The 15,202-nt window shown below is 37.9% G+C and overlaps 1 protein-coding gene across 1 annotated transcript in view; it reads right to left on the bottom strand.

Moving 5' to 3' along the window:
• Positions 1–15,202, bottom strand: part of LOC124621998 (synaptic vesicle glycoprotein 2B) — a 394,356-nt gene that overhangs the window by 40,889 nt on the left and 338,265 nt on the right. The window contains exons 5-6 of the mRNA XM_047147545.1: positions 12,535–12,696; positions 1,813–1,975 (exon numbers count right to left, since the gene is read on the bottom strand). Of these exons, the coding sequence (XP_047003501.1) occupies positions 1,813–1,975; positions 12,535–12,696 (325 nt within the window). The remainder of the gene's footprint in view (positions 1–1,812; positions 1,976–12,534; positions 12,697–15,202) is intronic.

Raw genomic sequence — 15,202 nt, 5'->3', positions numbered from 1 at the left:
CACTATGATGCCAACCTCTGACTCTGAAATTCTGGTAAATATGGTACTACCATTTGTTACAAAGAAAGACAGGAAAGTAATTCCAGTAAATCACAGATTTCTGACACTCATTGTTCTTCAGCAACTGGTGATTCATTGAAGAGCATAGCATATTTATTTCACACTTCAAAGCAAGGCATATCTCAGATAGTATTTGAAGTCTATGGAGCACTGGTTAGAAGACTGAAGGTTTGTGTAAAGATAATGGTAACTGAATATAATCGTAATGTAATGTAACTGTAGCAAGTATTTTATTCAGTGCTGTCAACTACAGTACGTACCATCATCAAAGACCACTACTGCTATATCTTCAATGTTACATGTCGTGAATAACAGAAGAACCTGTACTTTTCATTGCTGCTGCCAGTTTCACTCTCACTGAAGGCACTGTAATTCTGCTTCAAAAATCACTTGATGGATTCTGTTTATTGCTGCCCTCTACAGTGGTGGCAGAAAAACACTAGTGCCATGCAGTGGCGATATGCATTCTGTACCAATACTGCCATGCATAACCGTTTCTGTGCTTCAAATGTGTTGCAAACATTGATCACAGAGTATTTGCTAGAAACATGGTTGCAAACACTGCTGGAAATTATTTTCCAAACTTCAGTGTGAATGTGGCTTTATGGAGTAAATCTACTGAGTTATTTCAAACAATGGAAACTCCAGGCTGGAATAGCAACAATATTATGAAAAGGATAGATTGCTACTCATTGTAAAGATGACACATTGAGTTGCAGACAAGCATCATAAAAGGACTGTTACACATTATAGCTTTCAGCTAAAGCCTTCTTCAGCAAAGAAACACACACACACACACACACACACACACACACACACACACACAAGCAGGAGTAGCTCATGCACACAGAACTGCTACTACTGGCAGCTTTGACTGTTCGGAAATTCTGGTGATATCAGTCATACATGCATGAGGTTTGCATACTTGTGTGAATGTATGTATGTTTTCTTTGCTGAAGAAGACTTTAGCTGAAAGCTGTAATGTGTTTTGTCTTTTCATTGTACATGTCTGCAACTCAACAAGTCATCTCTATTGTCTTATAAGTGTATTAAATGATTTCTTGAATTAACAACATTGACAAATAAGAAATGCCTATAGGCATTTCAGTCAGTAGTTGATGTTCCTTATAACTGTTTATTTATCCGTCTTCATTAATTGCATGAGTTACAATGCTATGTAGCTTAAAAGGACAGTCTATCAAATAAGAGGGGTATATCTGTGTGTGTTTACTATAAAAAATGGGTTTTGAACCATTAAAATAAGAATGTAGCTAATGAGAGATATTCATTGTTCCTGAACAACTCTAGTTATAGTGATTGTCACACTGGAAGGTGGTCAAGTTGGAAAGCATTCTGCACATCTACCTCCACCAACTGCTGGCAGTCAATGGGATTTAGTCACCTTTTGGATTTACAGTATGGACTAACAACAGACAGCAATAGTTGCTCTCCTTTGGACTGGACAATTCATAGCATTTTACTCTCAAGGAGCCTTCCACTGTGACTTGGTGTCTAGGTAACACGACATTTGCAACAACTTGTTTAGATTACTTTTGGTGTCGATCAGAATCAAAACGAGATTAATGTTGCAAATGATATACTTAATGGTAATTTGACCAGAAATAGTATATACTGATACAACAAATGGCAATAAGCATACAAAGATACTGAAAGTTTGATTTAGGGCATTTTTTTATAAGTATATCAAATTTGTAAGTAATTTATAACAAAGTGTAATATGTTAATACATACGCAGCACCATTGAGAAACCGGAACAGCATGAAAAATATATAGTCTTGGCAGAAGCTTGATGCAACTATACACAGCGCATTCATCACAGATATGACAATGAGAACTTTTTTCCTTCCCAGTGAGTCAGCTGCTGATCCCCATACATAAGCGCCAGCCATCATACCTAAAAAACAACTGAGTATAAAGTCTGCACCAACTACCTTTTCATGAATTGTGACGTGCCAAATTTCATCTGAAGTGATATTTTTTTACCTGTATTAAGTACAAAACAGTACTAGAAAAAATACAACAAAACTCAAGACATTTTATTGTTTTAATGTTTAGGACATTGTTATGTTAGCACTGTCTGTAACTCCTACTGTAATATGTCTAGTAAACAAATTAAAATTCAAAATTTTTATGGCAGAAAAATGATGTATAAGACCAAAACGTTGTGTCTACTCACAGTTGGTAGAAACTGGAGTATCTATAACAGGTATAACAGAGAATAAACAAAAAAAAGACTGTCATATCTTAAGGTTTAGAATGGGTATTTTTTTTCATTGTGAGTGAAGACAATATGCAAATGCAGAGAGAGAGAGAGAGAGAGAGAGAGAGAGAGAGAGAGAGAGAGAGGGGGGGGGGGGGGAGGGGGGAGCACTATCCTGTATGTTACCCTGGATTCTCAATTTCTTGCTGGCATTCATCCATTCATTACTTGTAGCTCTTCTTGTTAGATAAAAGTACAGTTTTAGCAACTTGTAACTTTATGCTCTTACTTTTCATATATTGTTATGAGATATGACACAAAGTGGATGAAAGGTTTATGAGTTGATGAGTACTAGAGGTAGTGTACTTGTCACTATCATGCTACAAACTAGTCCTCCTTCAGTCTGAATAGGGATTTCTTAGAAAGGAAGTTGAATACAGGTTAAGCCTAGACCTAGTAGAGAGAAGCAAAATCAAATGAAATGAAAGGAGTGGAGAGCATACTGGTCAGATAATTAAAGGATATTGGCATCACCTGTGATGCATGTGTTTGCAGTGTTGTGAACAGAAGGTGATCAAGGGTTTTGTAATCTTGCCAGATATATTGATGGATGTCTCATATTACCAATACGTCGCACTACAGCTGCTGTGAGTGGGCACCAACACACCAGTTCTGGCATGTGGGTGGCATGGATCTGCCAGCCAGCCAATTCAAGGGTAACGGGCTGCTGGCCCGGTCTCACTTCTGTTGGTTAGTGAATGTGATCATCTCCACAGCTGCCTGAAGTACTGATGATGACTCTGTACTACACTGGTTATTAGCTGAGCAATATGTATTACCAACTGGGCTCATTGGGACACTGGTACCGTGACATCTGCCTGCCACTATTAACTTCTATGTTGGCAACCTGTGATACCATTCAGCTAAGGAATTAGTCTTGTCTATGAGTGGTTTCCACCACAATACTAATGCCGGTTTTTTGTTCATAGTCCTTGATGATTAACAGGATTAATCACACTCCTGCACCGTGTTTAATTTGTTTTGTGTTTCAGTGTAATCAAAAGTGTTTATAAATGTTTTTTGTGACCTAACATTGGGAAAACCAGAGCTATTACAAGCAACACAATGATTAACCATTCTTATTTAAACAGAAATGAAGCAATGCCAACTACAACTGCACATATTTATATAGTATGTCCATATAAAATCCTGATGATGAAACTGTGAGAATATCAGGACAATGTTGGACTGATAAATATGTGAAAATGAGTGAAACACAGATAGTCTTGGGAGATTGGGATGCTAACTGAAAACGAGGGAGTTCTGCAATAGGTTATAACCAATTGAAGCAAATACAATGTCTTCTAGAATCACAAGAAAGGAATGTACCTATGGAAACGCTGGGACACATGGAAAGATATCAATTGCGTTTAAATCAGGTTAGATGAAACATAAGAAACCTAATATTGGATTTCAAAGTATATTCAGATGAAAATACAAATTTGATTCACAATCTGGTAGTGATGAATGAGTGGTTAAAATCGAAAATAGGAGGGAAAAAAAAAGGTAGATTACAAGAAATCTAACAGTGACACAGAACTGATCATAGTCCTGCGGTTCTGAGTCAAGATTTATAAACTGATTTTTGGAGTGCAAAGCACTATCAGATGCAAACATACAATCATAACATAATATACAAGTCAAGAACAGTAACATGAAGTTCAACATAATGAGGGAAAAAAGTACACAGTGATGCACATTACTAAAAATAAAGGACAAAATGAGATGAACTGGAAATTATTTCTAACACTGACAAACAGTCTAACTGAAAATTATTAGCTTAGCTCAGTAGAAGAGAAGTGGAACTACAGGCTTCCATTAAGTTGTTGAGATGCATTTAGAATTAATAACAAGAATGGGATGTGTAGGAGCTACAGTTATTAGATTTGGTGTAAAAAATTATCAACTTAGGATTTCCAAAACAAGTGTTCTCAGTTAAATTGCTGGTTTTGCACAGGCAAAAAAACTAGAGAGCTACAAAATAAACAAAGGAAAGATGAAAATGATGAGCAGCTAGAGGAATGATAATAGTGACTTGCTAAAAAATCAAAACTGGCAAAGATACAAAATAATTCTGCCATTTAGTAAACGGCATTATGGAAGACTGCTAATGCCAGCAGAATGGAGAAAGAGAAGAAAGTTTTCTGTGATGTAGTAGTCTTGCAACAATCAAGATCATCCGCTACTGTATTCACATTTCACAGCAGTCAAAGAATTCATGCACCAGTTACCACAGGCACTTTTGTTTGGCATCAAAGGTTGATTTTTCTCTTTTCATTAAAGTGACAGTGTGAGAACATTCTCATAAACAGGGACAGATTTGATAGCACCATCCTAGTGTTTAACTAATCACAAGGTCTTACAGAAGATTTTCTTCTACATTCTATATTCATTAATAAATGTTACATGATTGTTTATATTTCTTGTGCTATTTTGGCTTATTTGCTTGAACAGGCAAACACAGTTTGTTCAGATGGTTATTGCCTTAGCTGTGCTGACACTAGTGACCCCTATGTGATCAGCTTAGAAAAGCCAGAAGGAGCAGTACAAACTCTTTAGAGCAACCAAAGAATTTTTTTCAAGCTGTGAAAATGCATGGCTCAGTGAGCACAGAAGGTCCATCAGTGTTGCAACTTGCCATGTGAATGCCACCATCTGGATTCACAATCCAGCACTCTAGTTTGCACAGGTAGAAGCAAGTTTCCACTGTGTGGGAATAACTACCGATTCACCAAATTTACTCTAGTGGTCAGTTGGCTGGACCACCATTACACAGCTTAAGTCAAAGACATATTACAGCACCTGCTGCACAAGATTCTTATGAGAAACTCAAGACAGAATTGATCTGCCAAGTGTCCATATCACAAGAAGGGCATGTGACTGAAGTCCTAACACAGGATGCCATCAGAGACAAGAAGCTGTCACAATACCTGAGACATCTACACACGAAAGTCGATATGTAAACTGTACCCAACACCTTGCTATGTATGCTTCAGAGTAACCGTCTTCTGGATCAAGTTAAAGCTATATGAGCACCTCAGACGTAAATGCCATTATATGCTGTTGCAGATCTGGCTGACAGGATTCGAGACACAATTATATCACCATCAATCAATGCACTAGTGGTGTGGTGCAACAGTGCTTCATCACTGGCAGCAATGCATGCAAATTATTATTGCCTGTCAGACAATGCTGAAACTCTAGCTAAACAAATATATGAGCTGCTGTCTCACCACAACTCCAGCAATGGCAGAGGATGAGAGTTTGAAGGTCAGACATGCAAGTAAACCTTATGTTGTGCTGCCCAAACACCAGTAGCAGTCAGATGTACGCACACATGATTGCTGGACCTTTTTTTTTTTTGTCTCAGAATCTTTACATTAGTCACCTAAAGACCAGACAGAAATTCCTTTTGTATACTTTTGCTACATCTCACACAAGCTCTCCCCTTTGCAATGGAAATGCACTTATGATCATGAGCTCCTTGTTATCTACAAACCAGTCAAATACTTCCAACCGGAGCTGGAAGCCAGAGAGTAGAACAACAACGTGTGTTCACCATCTGGAAATCATTATCCATTTCAGCACAGACATTCATCACATTTCAGGTATTAAAAATGTAGTTGTTGACTGACTGTTACAAGTTAACACTGTAACAAATGTTATTGATTTTGTCCTGTTTGCAGAGGCACAAGTATCTGATCACAAACTCTGCAAACTACTGAATGATGCATTGTCCACTCTTCAGTTACAACTTGTTGATGTTCCTGGTTCAGATGTGAAGCTTTATAGGGAGATTCAAGTGGAAGGTCTTACCTTTTCTGCCACACATATTTTGCAGTTACGAGGGGGCTCATGTGTGTCTTCAATTTCAGCACAGTACAATATCCCATCATGTGTTCGTGCCAGCTGGCGATCTTACAGACACATGTTTTGTGCATGTGCACATAATGTAGTACGCTCACTTCCACCATTCAGTGGTCACTGTTATCAGTTGACTGCAAGTGACCGTTTCACCCATTTGCCAGAAGCTATACCAGTCATTAAGATACTGGCAAAAGTAGAAGTCTTTGCCTTTATGTTAAAGTGGGTTTCATGCTTTGTTTGTCCACAGCATATCACCACAGAATATGGGTGACAATTCAAATTGGTGTTATTTACTCAGTACGTTCTGTGGCGCTCTCCATCAGAGAACAACTAGTTACTACCCAGTGAGCAACAGCACAACTGAAAATTGGCATCATTCTTCAAAGACTGCACTGATGGGTCACAAAACAAGTCAGACAACTGGCTGGTCCATGGTCTTATTTGGTCTTCATATCACTTACATAGCAGACTTGGATTCATTGTCAGCAGAGCAAAGCACTTTGACTGCCTAGTGAATTTATTGATCCAAGTTCCATACAGTTACATGATCACAACCAATCGGACTTCATTTGTCACCTGAGAGAACATATTGCACACGTATGTCCCCATTAAGTGTCCAGGCACAGAATGATACCTATCTACTTGAATCATGACTTGCAAACATGCACCATATGTCATGTTATGTACATATGATGTCATGCTATCGCTACAACCTCAATACACAGGCCCACATTGTGTGTTCAAAAGAGGAGCACATACTCTGGATATATTATTAAATGGTAAAGCTACAGCAGTCTCAATAAACAGAACTAAACCTGCAAACGTGTTTCCAGAAGTGCTGCCTACTCTTGTGCCACAAAACCAGCCTCAGCCTCAGGGACAAGTACAACCATCTGAAGCAGATTCTCTGCCTGAGCAGAGAACACATTCTGGATGTTGAGTGCACTTTGCTGCACAATTTTTAGACAGTGCTCTGCTTCTCCCTAGGGGACTGATAGGACAATCAAGATTTTTGACCACTGTGTTTATTTTTCACAGCTGTCAAAGAGTTCACACACCAGCTGCTAGACACACTCTTGTTCAGCACTGGCAGCTAATGTTTTTTCCCCCAACTTTCCCGGAAAGTGACAGTGTAAGATCTTCCTTGTGAATAGAGACAGATCTCAATTAGCACTATTCTAGTGCTTAACTAGTCTCCATTTCTTACAGAACATCATCTTTTGTGTCCTGTATTTGTTGATACTTGTTTAATGTTCATGGTTCACATATTTTGTGTGCTATTTTGGCTGATTTGCTTGCATGCACAAATGTAATCTGTTCGGATGGTTATTTGCTTTAGCTGCACAAACAGTCATCATGTGCCAAAGAAATATATATGTAATCTGTGGGAAAATCAAATAAGGATTTGAAATGTGATGCAACACAGTGGTGTTAAAAGTGAAGTTTAATAATAAAGAATGACATTATGACATCATTATCATAATCATCAGTTGATTGACATCCACAGATGGAAAAGGCCTCCTGTAATCTTCTCCATGCATCATGACCTTCAGTACATGTTCCCCTGGCGTTCCAGACTTTTTTCGACATCACCTTCCCAGCCCTCAATTAAAGGCATCTTGGCTGTTCCCTATCTCACATAAGCCAACAAAGAATATCAGCATATTCTACTATGTTCTTAGCATAAAAGAAGACAACACACCACGAAGGAATTATCTGAATAGGATTGATATTGGCATAAGTGGTGTACATGTACAGGCAAACAAATAATAACAATTTCAGAAAAATTCAATTTATTCAAGAGAAAGTGCTTCACAAACTGAGCAGGTGAATAATGCTTTGGTCCACCTCTGGCCCTTATGCAGGCAGTTATTTAGCTTGGCATTGATTGACAGTGTTGTTGAATGTCCTCCTGAGGGAAATCGTGCTAAATTCTGTCCACTTGGCATGTCAGATCAGCATAATGCTCCAAAAAGTCTACATTGGGAGAGATCCGGCAACCTTGCTCCCCAAGGTAGAGTTTGCCAAGCATGAAGACAAGCAGTAGAAACTCTCGTCATGTGCGGGCAGGTATTATCTTGCTGAAGTGTAAGCCCAGGATGACTTGTCATGAAGGGCAACAAAACATGGCATAGAATGTCATCAACATGCTGATATGCTGTAATGGTGCCATGGATGACAACCAAAGGGGTCCTGCTATGAAAAGAAATGGCACCGCCAACTATCACTCCTTGCTGTCAGGTTCTATGGTGGGCGAAAGTCGGATGGTATCCCGCTGCTGTCTAGGTCATCTCCAGACACCTCTTTGCTGGTCATCAAGTCTCAGTTTGAAGCAGGACTCATCACTGAAGACAATTCTACTCCAGTCAATGAGCTTACAGAAGGAAGATACGTCTGGAGTCACTCCAGACAGTGGTGGGATACCAACCCAACTGTTGCCTGCCATACAGCGCAACAACCAGAAGTGATGGCCTTCACTGTCATTTCGTTTCATAGCAGGACCTCTTTGGTTGTCACCTATGGCATCCTTACAGCACAGCAGTACATTGAAAATATTCCACTGTTCCGTGGCCCTTCATGGCAAGCCATCCAGGACTTACATTTCAGCAAAGTAATGCCCACCTGCACATGGTGAGAGTTTCTACTGCTTTTCTTGATGCTTGCCAAGCCCTATCCTAGCCAACAAGATCACCAAATCTCTCCTCAACTGAGAATGTTTGGAGCATTAAGGGCAGGGCTCTCCAATCAGCTCAGAATTTTGACAATCTAATGTGCCAGTTGGACAGAATTTGGCACAATATCTCTCTGGAGGACATCCAACAACTCCATCAACGCCAAGTCGAATAACTGCTTGCATAAGGGGCAGAGATGCACCAAAACATTATTGACTTGCTCAATTTGTGAAGCTTATATTCTTGAATAAATCATCCAATTTTTCATAACCAGTAATTATTTGTTTGTGTGTACACATACATCACATCTACTGATTTCTGTCCCTTTTGAATAATTCCTTCATGGTGCATCTTTTTTTGTCTTAGAGTGTATGTTCTCATTAACGTACACTTGAAACTCTTTCCTACTCTATAATAATTGCCTTGTTCCATTTGATAGCTTCTTTTCTTTTGCTTTTTTGATACCTGCGATATCTTAAATAATTGCCCCTTTTGTTTGTATCTGGATAACCTTTATTTTCTAAGGTATATCATTCTATCCTTAAATAAATTTTCATAATTTACACATTTTTTGAACTCCTACCAGATGAACCTACTTTTTCTTTGTATTTATTTTTACTCTGGATGTTACAAAGCCATGTTCACTTGTAATTTGATAGTAGCTTACAACAATTACATTTTGTACAGTTTCTTTTCTATTTCATAAAACATAATCAATTGCATTTTTATTTCTATTTAGCCCTTACCAAGTTCATATTTTTCTTTCTCTCTCTACATCTCTCTGGAAGAATGTGTTTGGAACAAACATTTTGTTCGTAGAGATTTCCAATAACGTACCATCCTGTCATTTCTGCTATCACGTTCATAGTTTACCAGTGCTGTATCTTTATTGATATGGGAACAAATACAACCTCTGGGAGGTGCAACACAATGTGGTTATGCATCTCTGGGCTCAACAATAAGTTTTACAACTACTTATTTTTTAGCATGCGGCAGCATTGCCGTCATTAATGTGGAGTCTTGAGATGTGGTCAGTCTCAAATTGGGGGTTTAAGAAAGCCAAGTAGTGTACTTAAATTCAGGGTTTTGTGTTGGAACAACACAGAACAGTAATCTACACATAGGGAATGTGCCCAAGATTGAAGTTTTATTTGAATGATGTGGCATGATTTTATTACTATAATTCAATAAGACTTTTTGACAAATAACGTAATGAACTAATAGTGGCAGCTCAATTCATTGTACTAAACAAAATTCACTCAACTGATTATTAAGTAATGCTAGTGATGAAACAATCCATTATCAACAAGGAGAAGGGTTATTATCAACAAAGTGAGTCAATGTGAGCAAGAATCACTCTTTAGTTTTTATCCTAGTTTTGCATTAAAATTCCCCATTATTATCTGGTAGTGGTATTTGCTGCAACTTCACAGATTTCGCAACTCATTGTAGAGATCTTCTCCAGTATTGTCAGAATGTGAGCCTGTTGTTATGTAGACTTGAATGATTTCAACAGAATTTCTTTTGCTTATTTTTAAAATGAGTATTTAATTTTATTGTTTACAATAAACTCTGCACCTGAGCTTCCTACATGATCTTCTCCTCTGTAATAAAACTTGATGTCCAATTTGATGTTACTGAGCTCTTCTTGCAACTGTAGTAGCCTATCAAAGAATCATATCCTTCAGCACATAAAAGGTAACAGAAGCAGTTGGGTATTTTTGGTCCACATTATTATCTCTTTAGCCAAATGGTATGTACTGAAGTGCTGACGTAGAAGTAGCCAGGCATGCCATACTGGGTGTTGTGTGCTGTCCTTAGGTTAGTTAGGTTTAAGTAGTTCTAAGTTCTAGGGGACTGATGACCGTAGATGTTAAGTCCCATAGTGCCCAGAGCCATTTGAACCAGGCATGCCATACAGTATGAAAGCATTGCCCAAGGTCCCTCAGTCCACTGCTCCCCAACACTCTTTCACCTGGGCAGGAACACTGACTGCATATGGCAGTAGGAACTCTGACAACTCTTCTCACAGTACTCTCACCTGCCACGGCACAAAGAGTTTTGTGAAACAAGTGAAGCGTGCTAAGTCATGGTAGGACTATGCTCGTAACAGCCTCAACCCTGGGCTTGAATATTTCTAATTCTACAAATTTGGTATCATCACAACCAGCTTGAGTGACGATCATGTACCAGCAGAGGCCTATTGTCAACAGCATCATATACTGGTCAGTCATTGTACGAACCACAGTAAAAATTTTGTAGAGAGGGTAGCAAACTGTACTAGGCTGTCTGCAGTGCTGTTTTGCGCTCAGCCAATCCGTATTTGTTCCCCATAAAGTGATTCATCAAGAGTGTTACCTTACAAGTACCGACAACAGTACTGTGTGAATGCTCAGTTGGAGATATTTATCAGTCCTGTTTGATTTCCTTAATTCACACTAACGAAAAATGTAATTAAGGACTCTTCTCTCAGCTCTTAGCATGATCATCTTTTGCTACTGACATTAAGTTGTACATGTAAGCAAAAACATGAGAGCACTTTATAGAAAGCTGTCATCAGAAGAAAGGAGAGTTCAGTGGGATATGAAGTAAAGCATTCAGGAATAAATCACTTGATAATGGGAGAGGAAGCAGAAAGGATAATGGCAGGGGTAGCTAGTGAACAGAATATGTAAAACAGGGTGTTTAGATGAAAAACTGCCACAAAACAAAAAAGAATAGAGGAGTATATTAGACCTGTTGAAAGGTTGATGAACTCTGTGGCTTTTTTTTCTTAATTATGATGCAATATGAGGCAGAAGAACAGATTTACTTAGCAAACTCAGAGGTAGAACAATTTGCAGCAGTGCTGATAACACAATAAAACATAGAAAATTTGGAGTGTTAAGGATTGAAAGCAATTTTTTTGTTGTGAGGAAAGGTGGACAAGAGAATAAATGATGCTTAGAGATATAGTACAAATAATGAAGGAATGAACCCAAACGGGTGTAGTTAATGAGGTGATGGGTATAACATCAACACCACAAAACAGTACCGATGTCTAGAAACAGGGACTGATGACCTCAGATGGTAAGTCCTATGGTGCTCAGAGCCATTTGTCTAGAAACTGTGTAGTCATGGCAAATAGAAAAGGAAACTAAACCATGCATCTGAAATGGCACACTTGCAGGGAAACTAAACTTTAGGATGAGTTTACATCAATCATGGGGGGAATAAAGAGAAGCATCCAAGCAGAAAATCCTGTGTTTGAACAAAGACAACAAATAGGTCTCCACATTGAATCACTTACAATGAACAAACATCATGCATCAAAATTTCAAGACAGAAGTTACCAGTTCATAAATATTACATGTGTATTAACAAGTAAAATGAATATTTAAATTGTATCTACTTGTAAACAGGTTTGGTGGAGAGAAAGCAATGCTCATACAGATTATTTACAAACGTCTTTGGGAAATGTTTATGTCACATTTATAGTGTTCTACCACAAAATGTCTTCACTCCAAATAATAGTTATATTAAAACTCAATAAAAGTACAATTGTATCATAAATAATACAACAAATATCAATTCAATTTTGAGTTTTTTTTAAAGAATCATTACATTTATAACTGAGAAAACAATACTTAACACGAGGAAAGCTTTCTCACTTACCTATGAATATTATGCTGTTGAGCCATCCTTTAGTCTGTGTGTTGAGATTGAGATCACATTGTGCTGATGGGAGAATGAAAGACATGGAGATGACATCCATTTCCTCACTAGTGCTAACAAATCCGCAAACTGTCAGGAGGAGGTAGTGGAACTTTCCGTAACCTGAAGATGAACACATTTGACAATAATCTTTTCCTGCACAAGAAAAACTTATTATGTCATGCAAAGTTAATATATGAGTGTATCTCTCCAGTTAGAGATCAGAGACACGTTTGTTTTACTTCCAGACAGGTATTACTTCAGCAGTGTTCACTGAATTTAGAGCAGCTGAAATGACACAGAATAATGGCATGTCACCACAGAGATATCACAATGAGGCAAAAGCAGGACCAAATTTAGATGTTATTTTGTCAAACTAAACTGCTACTTACACTATTTTCTCATGGTGTGAACAGATAATATTACAATATGTTATCACAATATTATAGTGTTTCTCCTTAAGGTAAAAAGATGGAAACATGAGAGTCTTGTCCACTTGAGAAGGTTGCCTTTTAACTTTTTCATATGGCAAGTAGATGGCTCTATTGAGATATGACACTGATATTGTTTTAAAACCTGTCATTTATTGTTGTTAAAACAATGGCAGTGCAGAAACTGGGTAACTTGTTTGTTTACAGCAGGAGTTTAGATGATCAATGCTGGGGGAAGAAAAGAACCTGAGGCAATTCACTTGAAGATTCTTTTTGTAGGATGATTTTTTACAAATATTGTAAAGGCCTAACTCAAAACAATTGCTCACACCACTACACTCAACCTTCAATAATCAATCACTTTCAGAAACAACTGTTTACAATTGGTTTACAAATTGCCAGCGGTGAATTTCAAGAAGGATGACCAAATAAGCTGTTTCCATGAAACATCAATGCTGTAAGCACCACGACTGAAAAGAATTGACACATGACTTTTTTAGATTAGATTAGATTTACTTTCATTCCAATTGATCCGTAGTGAGGAGGTCCTCCAGGATGTAGAACATGTCGGAAAAACAACAATACATGACAAATATTTACAACTAAAACAAATAAGCTGATGTACCATTCCACAGGTCGCAAGTGGAATGATCGTCATTTTTTAATGAACACCATATGAAAGAGTCATTTTACAAATACTAACGCACTGAATTTAAAATAAAATAGATTTTTTATTTATTTATTTATAAGGTAATAATTGTGTAATACAACTACTGTAATAGTTATTTACAATGAACACATTACTGCACTGAAATGGTGCAGAAGTTAGATTGTACTTACACACACACACACACACACACACACACACACACACACACACACACACACACAGAGCTACATGCAGTTGGCAGGAGAGGGGTGGGGTGGGGTGGGGGTGGGGGGCATCAGGAAAGGAGAGAAGTAAGATGACTGTGAGTGCAATGGTGGGATGGAGAGCTGTGCTGTGCTGGAGTGGGAACAGAGACTGGGACAGGTTGGTGAAGGACAATGACTAATGAAGGTTGAGGCCAGGACAGTTATGTGAACATAGGATATACTACAGTTCAGATGGCACAGGCTGTGAAGCAGTTGTTAAAATGAAGAACATTGTGTTAGGCAGTGTCCTCAGCAACTGGGTGGTCCTGCTGCTTCTTGAGATAGTTTGTTAGTGGTCATTCATGAGGAAAGACAGCTTGTTGGTTTTCATACCCAAGTAGAATGCAGGACACTGGTTGCAGCTTAGCTTGTAGATCACATGACTGGGAGGTTAGGAGATGCTTAAGACTGGACAGGAGTAGGTGGTGGTGGTGGTGGTGGTGGTGGTGGTAGGTAGATAGACAATCCTTGTGGTTCAAAAGACAGTGGTGGAGCCTTTGTCAGCAGGTAGGATTATTAGGCCCAGATCAGTATTTAGGGGATGGACTGTGGTTTACAATGGGTCACCCTCCTCTAACATTAACTTTTTTTTATAGAAATAACTAATACCATGTATACTACCTATTCTTGTATAGGTGAACATTTTATCAGCTGTCTAACTGAATGAACTTCGTATGACTTTGTGTACAATGTGTTATTTTTTGGGCTAAAATGTATAAAAAGACATTAATTTGTTAGTACTATGTATGTACAGTTAAAATTACTCTTCTTTTAAAAATATTTGAAATTACGAAATTTCTGGTATACTTAAAATTCATATTAGTAATTGTACAATCTAATGTGAATCATTAAATTTATTTCTGGTTTTATTTACAAAATAGTGATATATTTGATCAAAGATTCTTCTATTGTCAAGAACGTTTGTAAACTCTTTTGCTTTGTAAACTCTTTTGCAATGTAGTTAGTGCCACAGAATGTAGGTAGTGCCTCTGATGGAAGTAGATATTTTTCTAAGTTTCTCAACAACAATGTAATTTGTGGTGTGATAGAGGTGAAAACAGTAAAGTCAGTGTGAATTGGAAGAATGGGATAAAATAAAATATATTAATAGCAACATGCAAATCATCATCAGTTATTCAGTTCAACAAGAACCCAGAATGTTATAAAAATTACAGCCTCAAGAATGTACCCCTAGACACAACAAAATTTGGAGCCAAAAACAACAAGAAGATAAAATCAAGATAAGTAAAAAAAAAAGTATCTCTTTTGTATATCTTACACCT

The sequence above is a fragment of the Schistocerca americana genome, chromosome 7, assembly GCF_021461395.2.
Source record: "Schistocerca americana isolate TAMUIC-IGC-003095 chromosome 7, iqSchAmer2.1, whole genome shotgun sequence".
Lineage (NCBI taxonomy): Eukaryota > Metazoa > Arthropoda > Insecta > Orthoptera > Acrididae > Schistocerca > Schistocerca americana.
Note: the sequence above shows the minus strand (reverse complement) of the source record. Positions and strands in the feature narration are given on the sequence as shown.